Source organism: Scyliorhinus canicula, chromosome 16, assembly GCF_902713615.1.
Source record: "Scyliorhinus canicula chromosome 16, sScyCan1.1, whole genome shotgun sequence".
NCBI lineage: Eukaryota > Metazoa > Chordata > Chondrichthyes > Carcharhiniformes > Scyliorhinidae > Scyliorhinus > Scyliorhinus canicula.
The window spans coordinates 134,803,220-134,828,301 of record NC_052161.1 but is presented as its reverse complement, the minus strand read 5'-3'; the positions used below and the strand labels follow the sequence as shown (position 1 = coordinate 134,828,301).

The window sequence follows — 25,082 nt, the reverse complement described above, 5'->3', positions numbered from 1 at the left end:
ACAGTGTCTGCACAGCTGCTTCGATCATTGCCTGTAGGCATGCACATCTTGCCCTTTGTTCCCAGTAAAACAAACGCCCTGTCGCCCCCCTGACCCTGCCTCTTTAACCTTTAACGCCTGCCCCATGAAGACTTGCTGTCAGCAGAATGGCAGCATGGTAGCACAGTGGTTAGCTCAGTTGCTTCACAGCTCCAGGGTCCCAGGTTCGATTCCCAGCTTGGGTCACTGTCTGTGCGGAGTCTGCACGTTTTCCCCGTATCTGCGCGGGTTTCCTCCGGGTGCTCCGGTTTCTCCCACAGTCCAAAGATGTGCAGGTTAGGTGGATTGGCCATGATAAATTGCCCTTAGTGACCAAAATTGCCCTTAGTGTTGGGTGGGGTTACTGGGTTATGGGGATACGGTGGGGGTGTGTGGGCTTGGGTAGGGTGCTCTTTCCAAGACCGGTGCAGACTCGATGGGCCGAATGGCCTCCGTTTGCACTTTAAATTCTATGATTCTACGACCCCTGTTCATGTCTCCATTTTACCCCAAGTCAGACAATCCCAAAACCAAAACCTAACAATCTTCTGAAACCTTTTGCATTTGTAATTTGTAACAGTGCATATTTTTATTTTAATATTTGAAGCAATGTTATTTTTCCCACAGACCCTGCTTCCTGCAGCAAGCCTGCTCCAGCTGAATGGGGTCCGGGACGCCTGTTGCAAGTTCCTGCTCAGCCAACTCGACCCGTCTAATTGTCTTGGAATCCGAGGATTTGCTGATACACATTCCTGCAGCGACCTGCTCAAATCTGCACACAAGTATGTGCTCCAGCACTTTGTGGAAGTGTCCAAGACTGAGGAATTTATGCTGCTGCCCCTTAAACAGGTATTGATTTAGTAACGGGGCTCGGTCCTGCACACCGTGCCACAGCCTGCCCTGCTATTTCCCTCGGGCGTGTGTTTTCTGGTGCAGTGCAACGGTTTGATGGTGCCTCACAGCGCTGGCAACGCACCTCCGACGTGAGACTAGACCCTCACCAGTCTTTACATTGTGCCAGGTGGCAAGAGGATGCCTGCGTTGCCAGTCACATTGTATGGCTTAACGGGTTCTAAGCAGGCTGTTCCAACAGCTTTGCAACGCCAGCTGCCACTAGTTGGTGCCTAGGATCGCTGTTTTGGATAAGTCAGAGTTTAGGAAGGGTCTCCGCTGGGAGGCAAGCTGAAACAGTCGAGCCTGGAGGTGTAAGGATTTCAGTGACAAAGGAGCTGAAGTGGATTCGAAACTGGCAAACGGAAAAGCCACCGTCTGACTAAGAAGGTCCCTGGTCTCTCCTAATTTAACACATTGCGCCTGAGACATTAATAAGGGCTGTACAGTTAGCTGTAACCTGCGAGAATCAGTGTGCTGGGTGCAGTGGGAGATCAAATATCCCACTCTTGATAGTTTTATAATAACCCTCTTGGGAATATGTTCGTTTGCGCACACATCCGCTAAAAGAAAAAAAGACCTGTATTTATAAAGTGCTTTTCAGGATGTCCCAAAGTACATTAGGAAACATGGCAGCCATTTTGTGCATTTTCACAAACAGCAGTGTCGTAACCACCATTTCATCTGCTTTTGTGATGCCAATTAAGGGATAAAATATTGGCCAAAACACTGTGGGTAACTCCCCTGTTTTACCCAGGACAGGGGGCATGGTGGCACAGTGGTTAGTACTGCTGCCAGGGACCCAGGTTGAATTCCGACCTTGGGTGACTGTGTGGAATCTGCAAGTTCTCCCCATGTCTGCGTGGGTTTCCTCCGGGTGCTCTGGTTTAGAACATAAGAACATAAGAACTAGGAGCAGGAGTAGGCCATCTGGCCCCTCGAGCCTGCTCCGCCATTCAATTAGATCATGGCTGATCTTTTGTGGACTCAGCTCCACTTTCCGGCCCGAACACCATAACCCTTAATCCCTTTATTCTTCAAAAAACTATCTATCTTTACCTTAAAAACATGTAATGAAGGAGCCTCAACTGCTTCACTGGGCAAGGAATTCCATAGATTCACAACCCTTTGGGTGAAGAAGTTCCTCCTAAACTCAGTCCTAAATCTACTTCCCCTTATTTTGAGGCTATGCCCCCTAGTTCTGCTGTCACCCGCCAGTGGAAACAACCTGCCCGCATCTATCCTATCTATTCCCTTCATAATTTTAAATGTTTCTATAAGATCCCCCCTCATCATTCTAAATTCCAACGAGTACAGTCCCAGTCTACTCAACCTCTCCTCATAGTCCAGAGTCCAAAGAGATGCAGGTTAGGTGGATTGGCCATGATAACATTGCCCCTCGGTGTCCATAAATGTGCAGGTGGGGTTGCGGGGATACGGAGTGGGCCGAGGTGGGGAGCTCTTTCGAAGGGTTGGTGCATACTCGATGGGCTGAATGGCCTCATTCTGCACTGTAGGGGTTCTCTGATTCGATGAAATAGTGCCGTGGAAATTTGTACATCCGGGTGAGAGTTGGGGCTTTGGTTTAATTTCTCATCCGAAAGATAGCACCTCTTGACAGCGCGGCACTGGACAATCAGCCTAGATAATTGCACCGATGTTCAGTGTAAAATATGCTCCCATCAAAGTGAGAGATGAATAACTGCAGAAAGACCCAGAGAGCAACCACCTCTCTGAAACTCCAGCAAGGAATCAACAAGTCCAGGAGCAAGGAAATTTGGGGGAGACAATGTCCACAAGGAAACGAATAATCATTCCGGGCTCGTTTTCCCTGATTTCAGGTGCTAGATCTTATCTCCAGTGACAATCTGAATGTTCCTTCAGAAGAAGAGGTGTACAGATCCGTCCTGAGCTGGGTCAAACACGATGTGGACGGCAGACGCCAGCATATACCCAGAGTAAGGCACCAAGCCGCATGATTATCCTCGTCAGTAAATATTTCTTGTATTTTCCACGTGTACCTTTTATTAATCATTTTTAAAAGCTGCAATAGCCGCAAGCTGGGGAGATTGGACTTTGGTCTGCCTATGGAACCATACAACACAACAGGAGGCCTCGTCATGCATGTGGCAACTCTCTGAAAGAGCTATCCAATTGGTCCCACAACCTCACTCTTTCCCCGTCGTGCTGCCAATTTCTCCTTCTCAAATATTTATCCAATTTCCTTCTGAAAGTAATTACTGAATCTGCTTCCATCACTTCCGGATAATACATCCCAGATCATCATTGCTCACCGTGTTAAACAAAAACAAAAAACTCTTATTTCCCCTGTTGTATGTAGGTGGCACGGTGGTTAGCACTGTAGCTTCCCAGCACCATGGTCCTTGGTTCAATTCCCGTTTGGGCCATGTCTGTGCTGAGTGCGCATGTTCTCCCCGTGTCTGCGTGGGTTTCCTCCGGGTGCTCCGGTTTCCTCCCGCAAGTCCTGAAAGACATGCTTACATAAGAACTAGGAGCAGGAGTAGGCCATCTGGCCCCTCGAGCCTGCTCCGCCATTTAATGAGACCATGGCTGATCTTTTGTGGACTCAGCTCCACTTTCCGGCCCGAACACCATAACCCTTAATCCCTTTATTCTTCAAAAAACTATTTTTCTTTACCTTAAAAACATTTAATGAAGGAGCCTCAACTGCTTCACTGGGCAAGGAATTCCATAGATTCACAACCCTTTGGGGGAAGAAGTTCCTCCTAAACTCAGTCCTAAATCTACTTCCCCTTATTTTGAGGCTATGCTCCTAGTTCTGCTTTCACCCGCCAGTGGAAACAACCTGCCCGCATCTATCCTGTCTATTCCCTTCATAATTTTATATGTTTCTATAAGATCCCCCCTCATCCTTCTAAATTCCAACGAGTACAGTCCCAGTCTGCTCAACCTCTCCTCGTAATCCAACCCATAGTGAATCTCCTCTGCACACCCTCCAGTGCCAGTACGTCCTTTCTCTACTTGAGAAATTGGAATTGGAAACAATTCTCCCCTCATAATTTGAACAGCACCATCAACTTTCCCCTGACCCTTCTCTGCCGTAAGGGCAACAATCCTAGCTTCCGTGGGCAGCACGGTGGCCTAGTGGTTAGCACAACCGCCTCACGGCACTCAGTTTGAAGGAGACCAAAACTGAACACAATACTCTAGGTGTGGCCTCACTAACACCTTATACAATTGCAGCATAACCTCCCTAGTCTTAAACTCCATCCCTCTAGCAATGAAGGACAAAATTCCATTTGCCTTCTTAATCACCTGTTGCACCTGTAAACCAACTTTCTGTGACTCATGCACTAGCACACCCAGGTCTCTCTGCACAGCAGCATGCTTTAATATTTTATCGTTTAAATAATAATCCTGTTTGCTGTTATTCCTACCAAAATGGATAACCTCACATTTGTCAACATTGTATTCCATCTGCCAGACCCTAGTTCATTCACTTAACCTATCCAAATCCCTCTGCAGACTTCCAGTATCCTCTGCACTTTTCGCTTTACCACTCATCTTAGTGTCATCTGCAAACTTGGACACATTGCCCTTGGTCCCCAACTCCAAATCATCTATGTAAATCTATGTGAATTGGACATTCTGAATTCTCCCTCTGTGTACCTGAACAGGCGCCAGAATGTGGCGACTACGGGATTTTCACAATAACTTTGTTGCAGTGTTAATGTAAGCCTACTTGTGACAATAATAAAGATTATTATTATGTTTTTAATTGCTAATTATGCTAAATTTTTGCCAATAACCAACCAGCCTGCCACTGGAAACAATTCTCCCCTCATAATTTGAACAGCACCATCAACTTTCCCCTGACCCTTCTCTGCCGTAAGGGCAACAATCCTAGCTTCCGTGGGCAGCACGGTGGCCTAGTGGTTAGCACAACCGCCTCACGGCACTGAGGTCCCAGGTTCGATCCCGGCTCTGGATCACTGTCCGTGTGGAGTTTGCACATTCTCCCCGTGTCTGCGTGGGTTTCGCCCCCACAACCCAAAGATGTGCACATTAGGTGGATTGGCCACGCTAAATTGCCCCTTAATTAGAAAAAATAATTGGGTAATCTAAATTTATAAAAAAAAACAATCCTAGCTTCCCGAGTCTTGGCACGTAAACGTCTGAGGCCCTTCACCCCTGGCACCGTGCTGGCAAATCTCACCTGCAGTTCTCCCCAAGACTTCACCAGAAAACCTATCTAAACTCTGGTCCCCAGACAGGCCGTACCAGCTGAAGACAAACCAGTGATCTGTGGAGGTTTACCGTAACATCCTTGCTTTTGTACCCGTTTACTATTTGTGAACTGTCCTTCCAGTTATGCATTTGAGGAAAAGCAGATTGACTTCCTGTTTACACTGCACTCCCTAAGATCAATCTTCTGCTGGCCCTTCTCAATCGAGTCACAAAGGACTCTGCAGTTAAGTGCATTTTTTGAGCACTGTTTATTATCGTCTCTTTCTCCATATTGCACAGGCAGCAACTTCCCAGCTTGAAGCATCCTAGAAATTGGAAAATTCAGGATTGTGGAAACCCGTTATCCTTAAGGGGTTTTTTTTGCCTAAAGGGACAAAGGCTTTGTCGGACGAAGGAACCAGGGAGAAACCTCTGGATAAGAATGAAATTGCTTTTGCTCCCTCTAGTAGAGTCACTGCATTGAGGGCAGATTTCAGTGTCCGCACCTTTTAAAATAATTATCTGGCAGCTCGATGCAGAGTGAGTTGGGGTTTGCGTGTTTGATTGTTAGCGAGGCTGCACCGACAGCAGGTAAACCACACTGCTCTGTGATGTGTGGCTACGTTAGGGTGCCGGTTATGTTGGAAGTGTGCGCCTGGCTTGATTTAGCACTAATTGAAACCGTTTATATCCTGCAGCTGATGAAATGTGTTCGTCTGCCTCTCTTAACCCGGGATTTTCTGATGAGTAACGTTGACACCGAGCTTCTGGTCAGACACCACTCTGAGTGCAAAGATCTCCTCATCGAAGCCCTGAAATATCACCTCATGCCTGAACAGCGCGGAGTCCTCAGCAATACTAGAACCAGGCCCCGGCGCTGTGAAGGGGCCAGCCCCGTACTCTTCGCAGTGGGTAAGTGAAGGAACTCGACTGCAGCTACTCTCTCTCCCACTTTTCTCCGTTAACATGCTCCTTACCTATTTGACCCAAACTTTTGGCCACCTGTCCTCGTGTCTCATTATCTAGCCCGGTGTCACATTGTGTTCGATAGTCCTGCTACGTAGCACCTGAGGACCATTTACCTTTATAAATGCAACTTTGTGCTATCGTCCTTTGCTAGTTAGAAACGGTGAGAGTAGCTGCATACGTTAGCCTGTGTTTGACCAGAGTGTGTACGTTGTGTCATCTGTAACTCAGTGTTCCACACTCCTGCCTCTGAGTCAGAACATTGTGGGTTCAAGTCCCCACTCTTCAGACTTTATTTAAAAAAAATTTAGAGTACCCAATTCATTTTTTCCAATTAAGGGGCAATTTAGCGCAGCCAATCCACCTGTCCTGGCAATCTTTGGGTTGTGGGGGCGAAACCCACGCAAACACGGACAGTGACCTAGGGCTGGGATCGAACCCGGGACCCCGGCGCCATGAGGCAGCAGTGCTAACCACTGCGCCACCGTGCTGCCCTTCATTCTCGAGTGCTGCCCTGTCTATCCGCCCCAGCTCGAGGTAAAAGATCCCGTGGCACAGTATTGTAGGAGAGGAGACTCTCGCTGGTGCCTCACCCCTCAATCAACATCATGCAAACAGATGATCTGATATTGTGAAACTGCTGTTCATAGAATCATAGAATTTACAATGCAGAAGGAGGCCATTCGGCCCATCGTGTCTGCTGCACCGACCCACATTAGGCTGGTGGTGACAAAAGGCACTATATCAATGTGGGACACAGTCACACACACTCGACGAGCATAGCAAGCAGTCGGCCTATCGGGCAGCACGGTGGCACAGTGGTTAGCATTGCTTCCTACGGCTCTGAGGACCCAGGTTCGAAACCCGGCCCTGGGTCACTGTCCGTGTGGAGTTTGCACATTCTCCCCGTGTTTGCGTGGGTTTTGTCCCCACAACCCAAAGATGTGCAGGTTAGGTGGGTTGGCCAGGCTAAATTGCCCCTTAATTGGAAAAGGTAATTGGGTACTCTAAATTTATTTTAAAAAAAGAAGTGGGCCTATCTCCAACTTTCTCTCCATGTCCTGCTATAAAAGGCCTACTTGAAGACACTCCTCACCCATTTGCTGATGCAGACCAAAGTCCAGCCTGTAGTATTTCCTTCTCTCCATCTCTGGAAGATGAAATGCTGAGAGGATGCTGGAAGCTTTGGGTGAACTGGCCCCCAGCCTGCGCTCAACCGAATGAACCACCCGAGGTTTTCAGCATTTAATCATCAAATCCATTTCCTTTTGGTGGCACACACATCTTCAGTTTCCCTTCGTGGTTGAGATTACTTGCCATCCATTCAGCCCTCTGTTACGGCGGTTTGTCTTCCGCGTGGGCTGTAGCGAAGTTTCTAAACCCAGTCCCTGTTCGACACTGGTGCCTCTGGGGTGCAAGGCCAGTCCCTATTCCCACCACCGAACCCAGGATAGATATGGCGACAGCGAGGCGAGCTGGTTTACTGATCCCCCTGCTTCCTGTCTGCAGACGCCGGCATTGTTCTCCTTGGAGCAGGTGAGATTGAGGGGAGATTTGATAGAGGCGCACAAGGTAGCGTCAGTGTTCAGAGAAGGTCGACAAAGAAAAGCTGCCCACATTACTCGATGATGCAAGGAATGGGAGACATGGGTGTCAGGTTTTGGGAAAGCTTCGCATGAGGGCTGGAGGGGCCATAACCTGAGGAAACCGGATGGTTACTTAGGGCAAATAAACTTTCAGGGTTGCAGATGTGGAGCGGATGAATGGGACTGAGTGGGTTGCTCAATGGGGAGCCAGTATGGATTAGATGGACTGACTGGCCTCCACCCGTGCCGTAACAAGCCTGTGACTCTTAGGGCACGATTCTCCGCAACCACGATGGGTGGGAGAATAGTGGGAGGGCTGCTCCCGCACCTCCCGCTATTCTCCCACCCCCCCAAAATGGCATGTCCGGTTTTCTGACACGCCGCTCGGAGAAACGTGGGCCGCCGTTTTTCACGGCGGCCCCCGATTCTCCGACAGCGGCCTGCCGTTCCCGACCTGTTCACGGCGGCGGCAACCACACCTGGTCGCTGCCGTCGTGAACATGGCGCACCAGGTAAGTGTGGGGCCTAGGGGGGCGGCGGATCGGGGATCGAGCACCACGACCGTGCTCGGGAGGGGACTGGCCCGCGATCGGTGCCCACCGATTGGCGGGCTGGCCTCTTCCCCCCCCCCCCCCCCCCCCCCCGGGCCTACTTTGTTGCACGGCCAGCCCCTGAACCCCCTTGCCGTGTTGCGTAGGGGCCGGCGTGCTGAAGAAGTCCCCCGCGCATGCACGGGTTGGCGCGGCGCCCATCTGGCTCCGGGACGGGAGGCTGGAGTGGCGTGAACCGCTCCAGCGCCGTTCTGGCCCCCACAGAATCGGTTGTCCCCGCGCCCGTTTCGCGCTGTTGTGAAACGCAACGGCGTTTCACCACGGCGCAAACACTTCGTCCCCATTTTGGAGAATCGCGCCCAAAGAGTAAGGGCTCAAATGAACAAAGAGAATGTCTTTCAAAAGGTGTCCTGCAGTGAAAGCGAATTGCAAGGCAAAATGATCTTGCGTAAAGAGGCCAGTGAAGAACACAGCAACTGGAAGATTACTGCCCTACAGTAGAATACCCGGCAGTAAATCCGAGTTGGTGTAGTACTGGCTGGAAACAAGGGAGACATGTGGCTGAAAACATTCCTCAATTAAAGTGGGGCCAAAACTTACACAAGGGGGCAATTTTTAACATGGCCAATCCACCTAACCCGCACATCTTTGGACTGTGGGAGGAAACCGGAGTACCTGGAGGAAACCCACGCAGACACGTGCGCACAGTTGATTGGATGAAAGTCTTGTGTTAGCTGAGAGGATGTTTCCCCTTGTGGGCAATCTAGAACAGGGGGTTGGTGCAGTTTCAGAATGAGGGGTTGCCCCTTTAGGAGATGAGGAGAAATTTCTCCTGAGGGTTGTGAATCTCCACTCCAGAGAGGCGTGGAGGCCGAGTCCTTGAATACATTCCAGCTGAGATGGACAGATGTTTGAACTATTGGCGAGCCCAGGGTTATGGGGAACAGGCAGACAAGTGGAGTTGAGGGCAAATGGTGGAGCAGGCCCGATGGACTAATTGGCCGACCTCCACCCTTTTTCCTATATTCTAACCAGAGGACGGAGCAAACACGGTGAAGCAGAGCTAGGTTTTGAAAGGGGCCTGCCACTTTAAGACTGAGGTTCTAAAGAGGGATATTTCGATGTCAATTTTGATGTCAATTCGAGGTTAATTGTTTTCAGTCGGGGAGATTTGCACATTGCCAAGTGCCTGTGAATTTCTAGCTCGGGGTCAGATGTAGACAGCATGACATAACCACTTCTCTCTCTGTGTTTTTTCATAATTCTCTACTTTTGACACATTGCAGAGTGGCATGCAAAGTATGATGGATGCTCCCCAGATGTAAAGCTTGTACATATATTGGTTACTCTCCACAGTCGTGAAGTGTTGGCTGCTGCGCAATCTTCAGGGGGTGAATGTTGTAATCTATCCTTGGGCTGGTCCTAGTTACTACAGTCTGCAGCGAGGAGATCTATAGCCCATGCGAATCAGCAGCAGGGAGAGAGAGTGAGAGAGAAAAACAGAGAGATTAATTAGCTGTCATTGAGCAGAATTGAGAGAACGTACAGAAATAGGACTCTAACAAACATGAAACCTTTTGTTCCCAAAGGCTTTTCTTTTTAAAAAAAAAAAAGAATTTCTGATTAAATAATTTTAGGCATTTAGATTTATTTTGCAATGGCATTATCCCTGTTGTCAATATTCATAACCTGTGCTTGTTTCAAATGCACAAAGCTCCTGCTTCTCGTCTTGAGCTTGCTTGTAAGACTCTCCAATAAACAACATGCAGCTTTTTCTATGATGAATCCACAATTTCAATAACATGGAATTTTAATAAATGTATTGCAATGTTAACAACTTGATTCAGATAATATCAGTGATCAGAATTGTTACAGTGCAGAAGGAGGCCATTCGACCCATCGTCTCTGCTCAGGCTCTTCGAATGAGCATTGAGATTTAATGCAATTCCCTTATCTTTTCCCCCTACCCCTGCGCATTGTTTCTAGTCAAATAATCATCTAACGCCCTCTTGAATGCCTCGACTGAACCTGCCCCCACCACACTTCCAGGCTGAGGGTTCCAGACCCCAACCACTCGCTGTGTGAAAAAAGATTTTCCCCACGTCACATTGGGTTTTTTTTTTTGCAAATCTCTCCAAATCTGTGCCCTCTTGTTCTCAGACCAGGGGGCTGCTGTTGGGCAGAGGGCTGCCTGAGATCACTGTCAAGGGTAATTTTCAGGTTGCCCAGGACTAGAGGGGCAGACCAGTCATGGGACCCCGCCCCGGGGTCAACCCCATTACCCATAGCCCTCACTGACACAACCCCCAGAGGGACATCTGAACTATGGCTTGACTCTTTTTTTTGCCAGCCCCAACCCCCCCCCCCCTCTCTTTGGGTTCCACTGTGCCAGGTACATGGAGCCAGGGGAAAGTGCACCATTGCATAGTCAAGGGGTGGGGACTGAGGGGGGGACTGGGGAGATTGCGTGGGAAGGGGCAGGGGGGTCGGTGGAGGATGCCCCTCCTTGTCAACGGGGGGGAGGGGCAGGATTTGCATGGGGGGGGGGTGTGCCGCCATCTTGAGCAGACGGACAGGTACAAGGATCCCAATGGAATCTGGCGAGCTCTCCATCATGCGCGAATGTGCATGGTTCAGGAGTGAGACTCTCACATAGAACATACAGTGCAGAAGGAGGCCATTCAGCCCATCGAGTCAGCACCGACCCACTTAAGCCCTTCACTTCCACCCTGTCCCCGTAACCCAATAACCCCTTCTAACCTTTTTGGACACTAAGGGCAACTTAGCATGGCCAATCCACTTAACCTGCACGTCTTTGGACTTGTGGGAGGAAACCGGAGCACCCGGAGGAAACCCACGCAGACACGGGGAGAACGTGCAGACTCAGCACAGCCAGTGACCCAGCGGGGAATCAAGCCTGGGACCCTGGCGCTGTGAAGCCACAGTGCTAGCCACTTGTGCTACCGTGCTGCCTCACCTGGGCGACTCTCCTAACTCCAGCGCAGACGAGTCCCGATTCACTGCTAGCGGGAGACCTGAGGCTCTGGAAGTGAGAATCCCGGCCGCAGTGTTTAGTTGGGGAGCGGAGTAGCTGGCTGGGTGAAGAAGCCAATCAAGTGCTCGGGTTCGGAGTTTCTGCTGAGAGCTGAACAGGTCAGGGTTCGGCCTTGCCATTAGTGCCACTCGCCACTGGGATTCATCACTCATCACCTGTGCCTGTCTCTCATTCCATTCAAGCCAGCAATAGCAAGCAAACGTTTAATTGTCAGCATTGTAATATTCCCTCAAATATTGCTGAAAACAAACCTGTTGTCGAAGCTTTTTGATCTTGTGTTCTGGACAAACACAGGAATGCCAAATTTCAAATGATCACAACTATTTACACTACAGGGCAAAACATGCTGATTGGTTAGCGGGTTGACCACAAGGCATATAATGGGAAACAAAACTATGTTTGAAAGAGGCAGGTGGTGCAGTGGTTAGCACTGCTGCCTATGTCGCTGAGGACCTGAGTCACTGTTTGTGTGGAGACACAATTCTCCCTGTGTCTGCGTCGGATTCACCCCCACAACCCAAAGTTGTGCAGCGTAGCTGGATTGACCACGCTAAAATTCCCCCTTAATTGGAATATAATTAATTGGGGGCTCTAAATTTTTTTTTAAATGCTGAAAGAGCCCTGCCACATTAAGACCAAGGATTCTAACGATTGTGACTAGGCAAGCAATGGGGAATTCTATATGCGATTGGCGTTCACTTGCTGAATAATCCACAGTACACCACATAGCCACACTAAGAACCGATTAAGATAATCAGTTGAGCTCGTAATGTGGCTAATTTTCACTTGCTAGAAGAGACATACATTCACACACACACACCCATTCTCTGAAGGCAAAAGGAATATGCCCAAGCGTTGCCCCTTTTTTTGTATTACCCATGAGCTTGGAGAGTCTATAGTTCCCCGCTGCACTCTCATGGCAATGCCTTGGCCAAACTCGAGTCGAGTCGACTTCAAACCAGTCAGCATCCTTTTCTCCCCATATTGTAAATTCTGGTCATTGTTTGAAATTTGGCATTCTCGAGTTGCCCTGGTGAGTGCAAGATGAAAAACTTCAGCAATGTGTCTCTTTTCAGCAATATTTTAGTTGTGTATGACCAAGCGACTGTACGCATTCCCTTTAGTGCAGCGTGATTGGAACCAGACAGTTTTTCTCCAGAATGTTGACCATTACTGTTTAGTTAGACTGACCTGAAGTATTTGGACGTGTCTGCGGTCTGTGGAGTGTTGTTTGCCTTTCTGACCTGTTCTTGCTGTTGCTGCTGTAAGTTAAAGGTCCAGAGAGGGAGGAAATGTTCCATCTGAACTGCCTCAGTGATATTATGTCAGCAGCTTGTGGCAGTCTCGTGAAACACTTGGCTATTCCCACCCACCGTGGGATGGAGGTGGGGGGGGGGACATATTGCAAAAAGTGTGAGGCAACAAAATACCCTCCATTCACCTCTTTGCCCACAACCCTCGCCCCAATCGTAATGAGTAAGAACAGTATTGGATTAGCACTGCGATTCCTCTGCAGCAGAGTAGCCCATGGGAATGCACAAAAGGATAGCCGTTAGGGTAAGAACAGCTGGCACCCAAGCAACTTTACACCAGAGCCTATTGAGAGAAACCGCAACGGAAATTTGTGTTGCTCCAGGGTTAGTTTTATTGGTCACTGTGGTGTTCTTTCTGTTGCTAAATTCAAGATGGCTGGCATAGTGTTTGCAAAGCTCACAAAATAGCTTTAACTTAAACAAAGCTATAAATTTATTAACACTAATTTGGATTCGGCGCGTACTCCTAAAGAATACACAGTTGATTAACAAGATCTAAACTACACTTATCTACAGCTAATCTCACTACTGGTTTAAACTATGATCTGCTCTCACTTACACTATCTGCTCTTCTGACTCTCTCTAGCTAACTCCTGAACACCCACTTCCACAAGGCTTAGCATCACTGCCTTGTATAACTGTAGCTCCCTCTAGTGGCTACTCTCGACACTTCATTAACTCTTGCAGTTCTGATAGTTATGATGATACCACAGTCGCTACCTAATGACCCCGACCTGCTGATTCAATCCTCCGCCACGCATAAGCTCCGTCGGTGCTGCTCGGCGTATTGATTGGTACAGTGGAGTGTTAATGGTCTGCGTGTCTCTGTATTGGCAGGTGGTGGGAGCCTGTTCGCCATCCACGGAGATTGTGAAGCCTATGACACCAGGACAGACCGGTGGCACATGGTCACCTCCATGTCGACACGGCGAGCGCGGGTCGGCGTGGCCGCGATTGGAAACCGGCTCTACGCGGTAGGGGGGTAAGCAGCAACACCTTTTCATTGGGCTTCAATCTTTTATCAGTGCGCAAAGCCACACGGGAGCGGGACTGGTTTAGTATCGGCAAATTCTCCTTTCGGTAAGCAGTTTGAGAACATTCAGGCATCTGGTTGGAAAAGTTACTGGTTTATCATTGTCTGGTATTTGGGGGGGGGTGGCGAGGTGTTGAATGATTAATTAGTGTACACCAGGGATAAAAGCCCCACTGGTTTAACTTCTGGGGGTTTTGTCAACACGACACACAACATTTATCTGGTTAACGTATTCATGTTGAATTCCTGTGTTGTTTCCCTATTTCTCGAGCTCCCTGATTACCTTCAGGAACTCTTCTACCAGGTGTTGCAGTGTAATCTGCTTCCTTGATTTACTCCCCATTTTTTGGTTTCCCAGGTATTAAGGGAATAGATGGGAAGGTGGGGAGAAACTGTTTCCACTGGTTGGAAAGGGTAGGACCAGGGGGCATAGTTTAAAAATTATCACCAAATCTTAGAGGAGCGGGATTAGGAAAGCTGTCTACACTGTCAGGGTGGTAGATGTTTGAAACCCTCCTGCATATAGCAATTGAAGTTAAATTGGTTCAATCAAAATTGATAGCTTTTCGTTATCCAAGCATGCAGGTGCAGCAGATAATACAGAAAGCAAATGGAATGTTGGCATTTATAGCTAAAGGAATAGAGTTTAAATGTAAGGAAGTATTGTTGCAACTATACAAGGCATTGGTGAAACCGCACCTGGAGTATTGAGCAGTTTTGTTCCCTTTATTTGAGGAACGATGTAGTCGTTTTGGAGGCAGTTCACAGGAGGTTCACTAGATTGATTCCAGAGCTGAGGGGTTTGTTGTATGAAGAGAAATTGAACAGTCTAGGCCCATACCACAGTTTAGAAAGATGAGGGGAGATAAAATTGAGGTATATAAGATGATGAAAGGTATGGATAAAGTAGACATGGAGCAGGTGCTTCCTCTTTTGGGGCATTCTAGAACGCAAGGTCATAGTTTCAGGATAAGAGGTGGCAAATTTAAAATGGAGTTGAATTGAAAGTACTAATAGAATTGAATTGAAAGGGCTGGTTTAGCACAGTGGGCTAAATAGCTGACTTGCAATGCAGAACAGTGCCAGCAGCGCGGGTTCAATTCCCGTACCGGCCTCCCCGAACAGGTGCTAGAAATGTGGCTTTTCACAGGAACTTCATTGAAGCCGACTTGTGACAATAAGCAATTATTATTATTATTATTATTTATTTTCCCACAGGGTTGTGAATCTATGGAATTCGCTACCCCAGACTGCGGTGAATGCTGGGGCAGTGGGTAAATTTAAGTGGGGGGAGTTAAACAGATTTTTATTGCTAATGAATTGAAGGGTTATGGTGAATGGGCAGACGGTGGAGTTAAGGCCAGGATGGGATCAGCCATGATTGAATGGCGGAGCAGACTCAATGGGTCAAATGGCCTAATTCTGCTCATATATCTTATGAACTTTACAGCACAGAAATAGGCCCTCCGGCCCATTGTCAGTGCCAGCCATCAAGCACCTGTCTATTCTAATCCCACCTTCCGGCACTTGTCCATAGCCTTGTGTGCTATGGCTTTTCAAGTATTCACCTAAATAATCTTTAAATGTTGTGAGGACATTGTAAATATGGGGCAAGGAGATCAGCCATGATCTATTGAACAGGTTTGAGGCACCAAATTGTTGTCTCCTATTCCTGTGTTCCTTCAAAATAACAGCGATCCTTCCACCTGTTGCAGTTTGCTTGTCTTAACTTTCACCAGTCTGACACATTATAAGGTCCAAACCAATAACTTCCCATTTCCATTGTCCACTGGGGAAGGACCTGCTCCGGAATGGCAGATAACAGAGGTGTGGCTAGATAGGCTTCTGCTCTTACAGTTTGACACAATTTCATTGCTGACTGACGCTGCCTCAATTACTCAGGTACGACGGCACTTCCGACTTGTCGACTGTTGAGTCCTACGACCCGGTAACCAACTCCTGGCAGCCAGAGGTAGCCATGGGAACAAGGCGGAGCTGCCTTGGTGTGGCGGTGCTGCATGGCTTGCTGTATGCAGCGGGAGGATATGATGGAGCGTCATGTCTGAACAGGTACTCCCTTTTCATTTGCAAAATGCGTTTTATTAACTCTATCCTGATTTCCCTCACCCGCCTGCCTATTGTGCAGATCGGCAGCTTCTTATTCCGTGGGTTGATGCAGTTCTTTGGTGCATTTGGTCTTTATTGATTGAATGGTGGAACAGACTATATGGGCCGAATGGCTTAATTCTGCTCCCATATCTTAGGATCTTTATTTCTCTTTTGAGAGCAAATTGGCTGCTATGTTTGCTATATAAAGCTGACAACAATTCCAAAGTATCTTTCTAACACTTTGTACAGCAATTTACAATGTTCCATGGTGATATATGAATTCAAGTTATTTTCTCTTCCGGTGGGGCTAATTGTTTTTAATTGCTGAAGTGAGTTGGAAAACATAATGTTCTGACGTATCACGATGAGAATTCAACAACGTGTGGGGCTAAATTTTGTCATTTGACCCCTGTTGACCTGTTGGGAAATAAGGTGCAGGTAGGCAGTGGCCGATATTGTGGCAATATGTTGTCAGACACAACTTCAAAAAGGGCACCTCAAATAATTGGGGTGGAATTCTCCCAGTCTGGGTCTCGCGTGGGAACAGGAACGCGGAGTGTTTCCCGTTGCGAAGGCATCTCCATCATCTCCATCCAATCAGCGGGATGCAAAAGAGTTTCACGCCAGATCAAGGAAGATCCCACTATGAATGTGCGCTGGCGAATAAACCGATTTTGGGACTTCCCATCAAATCCACCCCCCCCCCCCCCCCCTCCCCTCCCCATGAATCAGCTGGCAGGCACATGGGAAAATTCTGCGCATTCGTCACAAAAGGAATCCATTCAGCACATCGTGCCAGTTTCTCCCTTTGATAGAGCTTTCCAATTAGCCCCCTTCTTCCCCCATTTTCCCAAAGCAAATAGTTCATTTTTAGGCATAAATTTCATTTCCAGGGCGGCGTGTGGCGCAGTGGTTAGAACTGGGACTACGGCGCTGAGGACCCGGGTTCGAATCCCGGCCCTGGGTCACTGTCCGTGTGGAGTTTGCACATTCTCTCCGTGTCTGCGTGGGTTTCACCCCCACAACTCAAAAGATGTGCAGGCTAGGTGGATTGGCCACACTAAATTGCCCCTTATTTGGAAAAAAACTAAATAAATAATTGGGTACTCTAAATTTATTTTTTTTAAATGGAAGCCTACTTGTGACACTAATAAAGATCAGTATTATTAAATGTTTCAGTGCTCAAATGCCTGACGGTATTATGACTACAAAATTGTCCTCCATTTGTGGCTCTACCCCACTGTAATTCATGTTATTGTGATTAGCTCATAACTATTGCCGTATACCCAGCACACACAATGTTCTGTGGATTTGATATTTCGACTGAATATCACAACGCGTTGGTTAAAACCTCCTGCGTCTGCCATTTTAACAAAGACCCTGATGTGGTGATCCCAAATGGGACATTTGGAAAAAGGGGAATTCTTTGCCCCATGAAATTCTCCAATAACCTTCAGCATTCCTTGTACTTTTCGAGCGAGCCGCATAATCGGCTGGAGTTCTCCCTAACCCTTGGGAGAATTTGTGATGGAGAACGGATGGGAAATGCCATGGAAACTGAAAAGTACCGTGATTTCTCCCTCGGGAGATGCTGGATGGTACAGAGCAGGGCAGGCAACCCCTGTGCTGACTGGCTTGCATTGAATCCTGGTCGACTAACACACCCAATTTAAAAATTCTCATCCTCCTAGCCAATTCTTCCTTTCCTATCTCTGTAACCTCCTCTTGCTGTAAAACACTGACATCTCTGAGCTCCTCCAATCCTGGTCTCGGATGCATTCCCGCCACTTATTTCCCCTGACTGTTGGCAGCCATGCCTTCAGCCAACTGGGCCACAAACTCTGAAATTCCTGGCTCGTGTTTTCCTGTCCTAATGCCTTCTTGTTTGGCTCAGTGTCAAGTTTCATCTGATTAAACTCCAATGAAGAAGCTTGAGGTGTTTAATTGCATTAAAGATGCTATATAGGGCAGCAAGGTGGCGCAGTGGGTTAGCACTGCTGCCTCACAGCGCCGAGGTCCCAGGCTCGATCCCGGCTCTGGGTCACTGTCTGTGTGGAGTTTGCACATTCTCCCCGTGTCTGCGTGGGTTTCACCCCCACAACCCAAAAATGTGCAGGGTAGGCAGATTGGCCGTGCTAAATTGCCCCTTAATTGGAAAAATGAATTGGGTACTCTAAATTTATTTTTTAAAAAGGACGCTAAGCTGTTGTTGAACTGCTTGTTTTTTTTTAATAAATTTAGAGTACCCAATTATTTTTTCCAATTAAGGGCAATTTAGCGTGGCCAATCCACCTACCCTGCACACCTTTTGGGTTGTGGGGGTGAAACCCACGCAGACACGGGGAGAATGTGCAAACTCCACACGGACAGTGACCCAGAGCCGGGATCGAACCCGGGTCCTCAGCGCCGTAGGCAGCAATGCTAACCACTGTGCCACCGTGCTGCCCGGTTGAACTGCTTGTTAACGGTCACTGACTAATCTCTCACATGAAGAATGGGTGCTTTGAGGGTGAGGTACCGGAGGAAGTCAGAATGCTGGGGAGAACAGAGGGGGGAAATTGGGGCGAGAGCATTCACAAGGCAATTCAGAAATCACCAGGGTAAGTCAAACCTGTCGACCCAAACAAGAAACCGACTGATACTTGCAATCCGCCCGTCGAACCTGTGAAACACAAATGAAGTTTTGCACAGGGTAGAATGACTGGCAATTGTCTCTTGCTTTTAATAGCTGCCTCCTTCTGTTTTTGCTCCCGCAGTGCTGAAAGATTTGACCCACTGACCGGAACGTGGTCTTCCATTGCTGCCATGAGTACAAGGAGACGCTATGTCCGCATCGCAACGCTAGGTGAGCCTTTTTTCTTCAACTGTGGCAGCGAGCAAACTATTTTGTACCAGTGAAAAATACATGGAAATCCCACAGGTGCAAACACTAAACCATCATTGAGAAACTAATCTGACACCAATGACAGATTATGGTGTTAACCTGCTGTGTAAACTGTTGGCAATAATTAGTCCCCTTGGATTTGGGGTTCCTGTCTGCCATTTATTCTGTCTGCCGGTGGGTACTGGGGTTCCTATGCGGGTTGAAACATCCGCTGATCCATTGTTGGCACAGCGGGGGTGTGATGTAGGTGAAAAGGCCCTAAACTTTCTCCCCTCTCTCATTGCCAACTTAGCTGGTCCCATCCGAGGTGGCGCAGGGAGCTGGCACAGTGGTGGAGCGATATGGGCGACGTGTCTCCACCTCTGATTGTCATCCAGGGACCAATGTGGAAAGTACAGGTGTGGGGGGGTGGGGGCATTCCCTCCATAGTTGAACAGCTCACCTGTAACCACAATCAAAACACGTGTGGAAGGAAACTTGCACCAGACTATGGCATCAAAAGGCCTGCTGGTGTCTATTTAGCCTTATATTGGCATGCAGCAAGATCGGAACTCATCACCGTGAAACCTTGATCCCCGATTTTAACCTAACCCTCTAGGTGGGTCAGAAATTTCAGTAAATTCAGGGTTCCAAACGACTTGCCTTACATTGAGAGCAATGGGGATCGGATGCTTGTAGTAACAGGTTTGGTCTTTGTTTTTGGGATTGGTTTAGCTTGTGGAGGTTGCAGGGGAATAATGGTCATGTGTTGTTGCCTCGATTACTCTATTAACCACCACAGAGTGATATCCACCAATAAGAGCCGAAGGTGCCACATTGCTTTCTCCATAGCAGCGCCTCAGCCAATCGGCGTTGACTCGTGAACCAATCAGCACCCTTTTATCCTGTAGTATCGATTGTCATGATTGTTTGAAAGTCTTGCATTTGGCCTGCTGAGTCCTAGATAAAAAACTTCAGTAACATGTCTCTCTTTTTAAAAAAATATCCAATTTAATTCATTCAAATGAAATGAAAAAAAAAGAAACAAAATGAAATGAAACCCCATTAAGGGATGATTTTTCAGTCTTGCTGACATTCGGACAGACAGCTGGAGACACCGTTCTCCGTCGACGGAGCCTCAACAAAGAAAGGAAGCCCTTGTAGCTTCAGTGATCGAGACCCACAACCCCTTCCCACATCCACCCACCTGGAATGTTTTCCCCTCCATTTCTAGAGGGATGCCCATTTGGCCTCGACAACGGGGTGGCGAATGCAGGAAAACCCGGCCCAGTTTTAGTGTAGAATGACTGATGAACCCTGGGTTAAATTGGACGTGTTCTTTTCGAGGTGAGAGGACTGTCTTAATGTTGGAGCAGAAAATTTGCAGGTAGCGTTGGTTTGACGTATTCCTGGAGATCTCGTCATCCGACCTCTTGCCTTTCCTCACCACGCCTTAATATTTTTTAAAATGACAATAGTTTTATCTCTTGTCATTTTCTTTTACCAGATTGAAAAATGGATGCCAGTCATTTTGCTTTCTGATGGGTGTGGGAAGGCCGTTCCCGTCCCAAGGATGGACATGTTGTCCAGTGAATGGCTGGAGGGTGGGGGCAGGTCATGTGACAAAACCTCCTGAAATTAATCACAGTTGGACGGACACACTAATTCCTGGGGAACTCCAGGGTATTCCTACCAGGGCTGGAAGTGTAGGTTGTTTTTCTCAGCAGTTTGGGTTGGAGACTGTGTGGAGTTTGCATGTTCTCCCCGTGTCTATGGGGGGTTTCCCTTTCTTCCCGCAGTCCAGAAATATGCGGGTTAGGTGGATTGGCCATGCTAAATTAATAATAATCATCTTTATTAGTGTCACATGTAGGCTTACATTAACACTGCAATGAAGTTACTGTGAAAATCCCCTAGTCGCCACATTCCGGCGCCTGTTCGGATACACAGAGGGAGAATTCAGAATGTCCAATTCACCCAACAGCACATCTTTTGGGACTTTGTGGGAGGAAACCCACGCAGACAAAGGGGAGAACGTGCAAACTCCACACAGATAGTCACCCAAGGCCAGATTTAAACCCGGGTCCCTGGCGCTGTTAGACAGCAGTGCTAACCACTGTGCTGTCCCTTACCTAGGCCTTCACCCTCACCTCTCCCTGTAACCCCACCTAACCTTGTGGACACAAAGGGCATCTGGGTGGCACAGTGGTTACACTGTTGCTTCACAGCACCAGGATCCCAGGTTCGATTCCTGGCTTGGATCACTGCGCGGGTTTCCTCCCACTGTCCAAAGATGTGCAGGTTAGGTAGATTGGCCATGATTTTAAAAATTGCCCCTTAGTGTCCAGGGATGTGCAGGTTAGGTGGGGGTTACGGAGATAGAGTTGGGGACTGGGCCTGGGTGGGGTGTTCTTTTCAGAGGCCGGTGCAGACTTGATGGGCCGAAGGGCCTTTTTCTGCATTGTAGGCATTCTGTGAGGTTCTGAACACAGTGAGAGGTTTGTCTGTGTGTCAAAAACCAGGCTGATTAGTCAAAGAAACCCATAAGTCACTAAATGTGTTTCACTGAATGCTGTTCTTTCAGATGGGAATCTGTACGCTGTCGGTGGATATGACAGTTCCTCCCACTTGGCAACAGTCGAAAAATATGATCCACAGGTAATTAAACTCACAAATATATCTGCAGCTTTTTCAGCCCGATTGTGTTCTAGGGCCAGGGTGTGGATTTGAGCAGGGTCCGAATGGGTTTCTAAGGAAATCTGCTTCTGTAGCTCGGTCATTTCTGGCAGTACTGTTAATTTCACCCACTTTTCATTCCACCTGCCCCATCTCTGGACTTCTTCCCAAAGCCTTCTGGACTGGGAACGATATCACTGTACATTCTTATGGTGGGGGATTCGGAAAAGATGAACAGAGCGGATCACTGCACTCACCAAACCCGCGACGAAAGAATTTCAGAAGTGGATCTGGGCTACAAATGATTGTTTGCCTGCCTTTCTGTCCTTAGACACAAGTAGTATTGATGTGGAGATGCCGGCCTTGGACTGGGGTGAGCACAGTACGAAGTCTTACAACACCAGGTTAAAGTCTAACAGGTTTGTTTCAAACACTAGCTTTCGGAGCATTGCTCCTTCCTCAGGTGAATGGAGAGGTAGGTTCCTCCTGAGGAAGGAGCAGTGCTCCGAAAGCTCGTGTTTGAAACAAACCTGTTGGACTTTAACCTGGTGTTGTAAGACTTCTTACAAGTAGTATTGTTACTTGATTCACTGGGTGATGCAAAGTAATTGATCAAATCTGCAATTGACAAAGTCTCATCTCGAAATGTGTAAATTTAGATGTTTTCACAGATTACATATCTTGGTAATAAATTCTCACCTTCAATTAGATGGCGCTGGCTCACTGTGTAAAGTACAGCAATGAGGGAGCTGCAATTTGTAATATCATACACCAGTAGATGTCACACTTGCCTCTAGTACTCACTGGTAATGAGCAACACAGTGGAATCTAATCAGCTTCTTTTACATTGGGCTTGTGTACACAGTTGTATGAGAGGGTGGCATTGTACATGCTGGAACTCCTGTGGGTTATGTTAGCGTAGTGGCTTTCACACTTTCAAGGGAGGACAACCCTCCAGAAATATTAAGATATCCAGTCTTAAAGAAAGACTTGAATTTATGTAATTCTGTCCGCATGCTCGGGACGTTCCAAGTGCATTACAGGAACAAATTGCTTTTATTTTGTTAAAGTGCAATCCCTGTTGTGTTGCAGGAAACAAACGGTGAAATTCTCCAAACAATGACAAACTATCATTTTGGGGGTGATTCCCATCACAATCCGCCATCGCATATTTCTGGAGCTTGGGGAGATTCCCACCGGGAAAGAGATGTGCAGGACCTAAAGGTCGGCTCTTTGGAGATCAAGCCAATCTCCAGACAAACCTACCGCCCCCCCCCTACTCACCAGGAGAAAAGACTATGCCCCTCTCAGACCTTGCCCCTTGGCAGTGCCAACCTGGCAGTGCTAGATTGGTACTGCTTGGGTGCCAACCACCCGGGGGCTCCAATGGCCTCCTAACCCCTCGGGGTGGTCATCACGTTTGGTCTCTGTTGATGGAGACCGGTAGTGATTCCCGCCTGCCTCGTGCTACACCGGCATGGGGGAGAATCCCGGGATCTGGGAGACTCAGCTGAAACCTGAAAATGCATATTTAAGTTATCATATTTAAAGGTAAGCTTTGGAAAAGATGAGTATTTTGGGATTGTTAAAATTCAACATGAATATGTGCACAAAATGGATAAACTGATTAGAATCATCAAGGTAGTGTCGAAGTTTTTAGTTTTGGTCTAATGGAACAAAATATATTGCGGCCAAATCAAAGAAAACTCTTTTGTGTTACAACTATTGTGTGTGTGTGTGTGTATGTGTTTGCAGGTCTGTGTAGCATTTTCAGCCTCGGTCTTTCGAACCTTCTGTACGGTTTCCCGGTTTCCTTCTCTGACCTGTTCATGGTTTCCTTGTGCAGAGCAACACCTGGACCAATATCGCTAATATGCTGAGTCGGCGGAGCAGTGCTGGCGTGGCGGTACTGGAGGGGATGCTGTACGTCGCCGGTGGCAATGATGGGACTAGCTGCCTTAACTCGGTGGAAAGATATAATCCAAAAACTAACACATGGGAGAGTGTGGCACCCATGAACATCAGAAGGTTTGTATGCCCCTGTGCTCTCTTAGTTTACAATGCATTAACTTGAGACCATGTCGGTCTCTTTCTTAGCAGGCAACGTTACAAGATTGCAGTTCACATAGGTCGGGGGTGGTCACCCAGATGATTGGAGACCCCGGGTCATCGGCCTCTGGGCAGGGAAGTACCCTGGCAGTGCCATTCGGGTGCTCAAGCTGTGCTGCCAGTGTGCCACGGTGGCATCTTGCCTGAGCCAGGGACCAGGCCCGGGACTGCACTTCCGTTATGGGGTGGGATGGGGAGAGGGATCAAGGGGCCCCTAATAGGTAAGTTGAGCAGTTTGGGGGGTCCGGAAGTCGCGATGGGAGGTCAGAACCGCCCCTTTCTAAAGTTTGAGCAGGCATTACAAATTGAAACCTATTTGTTCAGTTTGCCAGGCCAGCAAAGGGCCCTGGGCCACGGGAGGGGAACATTGCATTATACAAAAACATGCTGAGGTTTCAGATGCTCCATTATTCAGTGTTTTATGCCAAATATTTAAAATAAAACAAATAGTGGTAAGAGCCCTCTATTGACACAGTGAATAATGGTGCACAAACTGGCTTATGTTGACCTGTTCATACCCTTTTATATTCCGACAGTGCAAAATTAAAGATAAGGACTGTTTAAGCAAAATATAATCTGTGCCAAACTGCCATTTCTCTGCACAGAACAATTCTAAGTTGACAGAATGCAAATTAAACAGAGGGAGGAAAGAGGAAGCAGTCCAGTCTACAAATAAGTATAAGTAGGTCATTATTCACAAACGTCTTCTGCTTCAAGTTCCTCAGGCTCATGTTGGGCTTGCCAAACAGGCAGTTAGGTGGGTTGGCCATGATAAATTGCCCCTTAGCCATAGAATCGCCACAGTACGGAAGGAGGCCATTCAGCCCATCGTGTTTGTACCGACCCTCCGAAAGAGCACCCCATCTTTGCCCACCCTGCCCGTAAGCGAACCTGCACATCCCTGGACACTAGGGGGCAATCTTGTGCACGGCCAATCCATCTAACCTGCACATCTTTGGGCCATGGGAGGAAACCGGAGCACCCGGAGGAAACCCACGCAGACACTGGGAGAACGTGCAAACTCCACACATGCAGCCACCCGAGGTGGGGAATCGAACCCTGGTCCCTGGTGCTCTGAGGCAGCAGTGCTACCCGCTGTGTCACCATGCTGCCCCAAGGATGTGCAGGTTAGGTGGGGTTACAGCGTTAAGGAGATGGGGCGGGTAGAGGAATGCTCTTTCAGAGGGTCGGCGCAGACTCGATGGGCCGACTGGCCTCCTTCTGCACTGTTGGGATTGAATGGATGAAGGGGTGGTTTAATGAGCGAATGGGAAATTTGTTTGCGGACTGCCCTCCGAACACGCAGGTTTGTAAGATGACCCCAGGTGGTTGAAATATTGAACTATGCCACATTCTAGCGAGTCATCTGTGGCAGTGGATCGCCTGAGAGAGAAATAATAACTGTGGACGTACACAGCGTATGTGTAACAGGAAGAGAGACTCACTCCGAGCCCCTTCATTGGATGGAACAAACCCAAAACGTTCACTCTGTCTTTCCTGTTTTGAGATGCTGCCTGACCTGCTTTGCATTTTCATAATTTTCTATCGTATTCTGATATAAACTGCTCTGGGTGTTGTTACATTTATTGGTGGATCGACCTTCATTCAGGACATCAGGATCTGCTGATATCTGTGATATAAATGCAAACAGGCAGTAGTGAAAACACTCAACAGGTCAACCAGTGCAGGTTAACCTTTCAACC

At 47.9% G+C, this 25,082-nt stretch overlaps 1 protein-coding gene across 12 annotated transcripts in view; it reads left to right on the top strand.

Moving 5' to 3' along the window:
• The window catches only part of klhl17 (kelch-like family member 17), an 82,141-nt gene that overhangs the window by 51,221 nt on the left and 5,838 nt on the right, over window positions 1-25,082 (top strand). For all 12 annotated transcript variants that reach the window (XM_038822011.1, XM_038822013.1, XM_038822015.1 and 9 more), the window contains 8 exons: window positions 646-867; window positions 2,751-2,867; window positions 5,817-6,030; window positions 13,427-13,571; window positions 15,525-15,692; window positions 18,488-18,576; window positions 21,179-21,252; window positions 23,117-23,298. In XM_038822011.1, coding sequence (XP_038677939.1) covers window positions 646-867; window positions 2,751-2,867; window positions 5,817-6,030; window positions 13,427-13,571; window positions 15,525-15,692; window positions 18,488-18,576; window positions 21,179-21,252; window positions 23,117-23,298 — 1,211 coding nt within the window. The remainder of the gene's footprint in view (window positions 1-645; window positions 868-2,750; window positions 2,868-5,816; window positions 6,031-13,426; window positions 13,572-15,524; window positions 15,693-18,487; window positions 18,577-21,178; window positions 21,253-23,116; window positions 23,299-25,082) is intronic.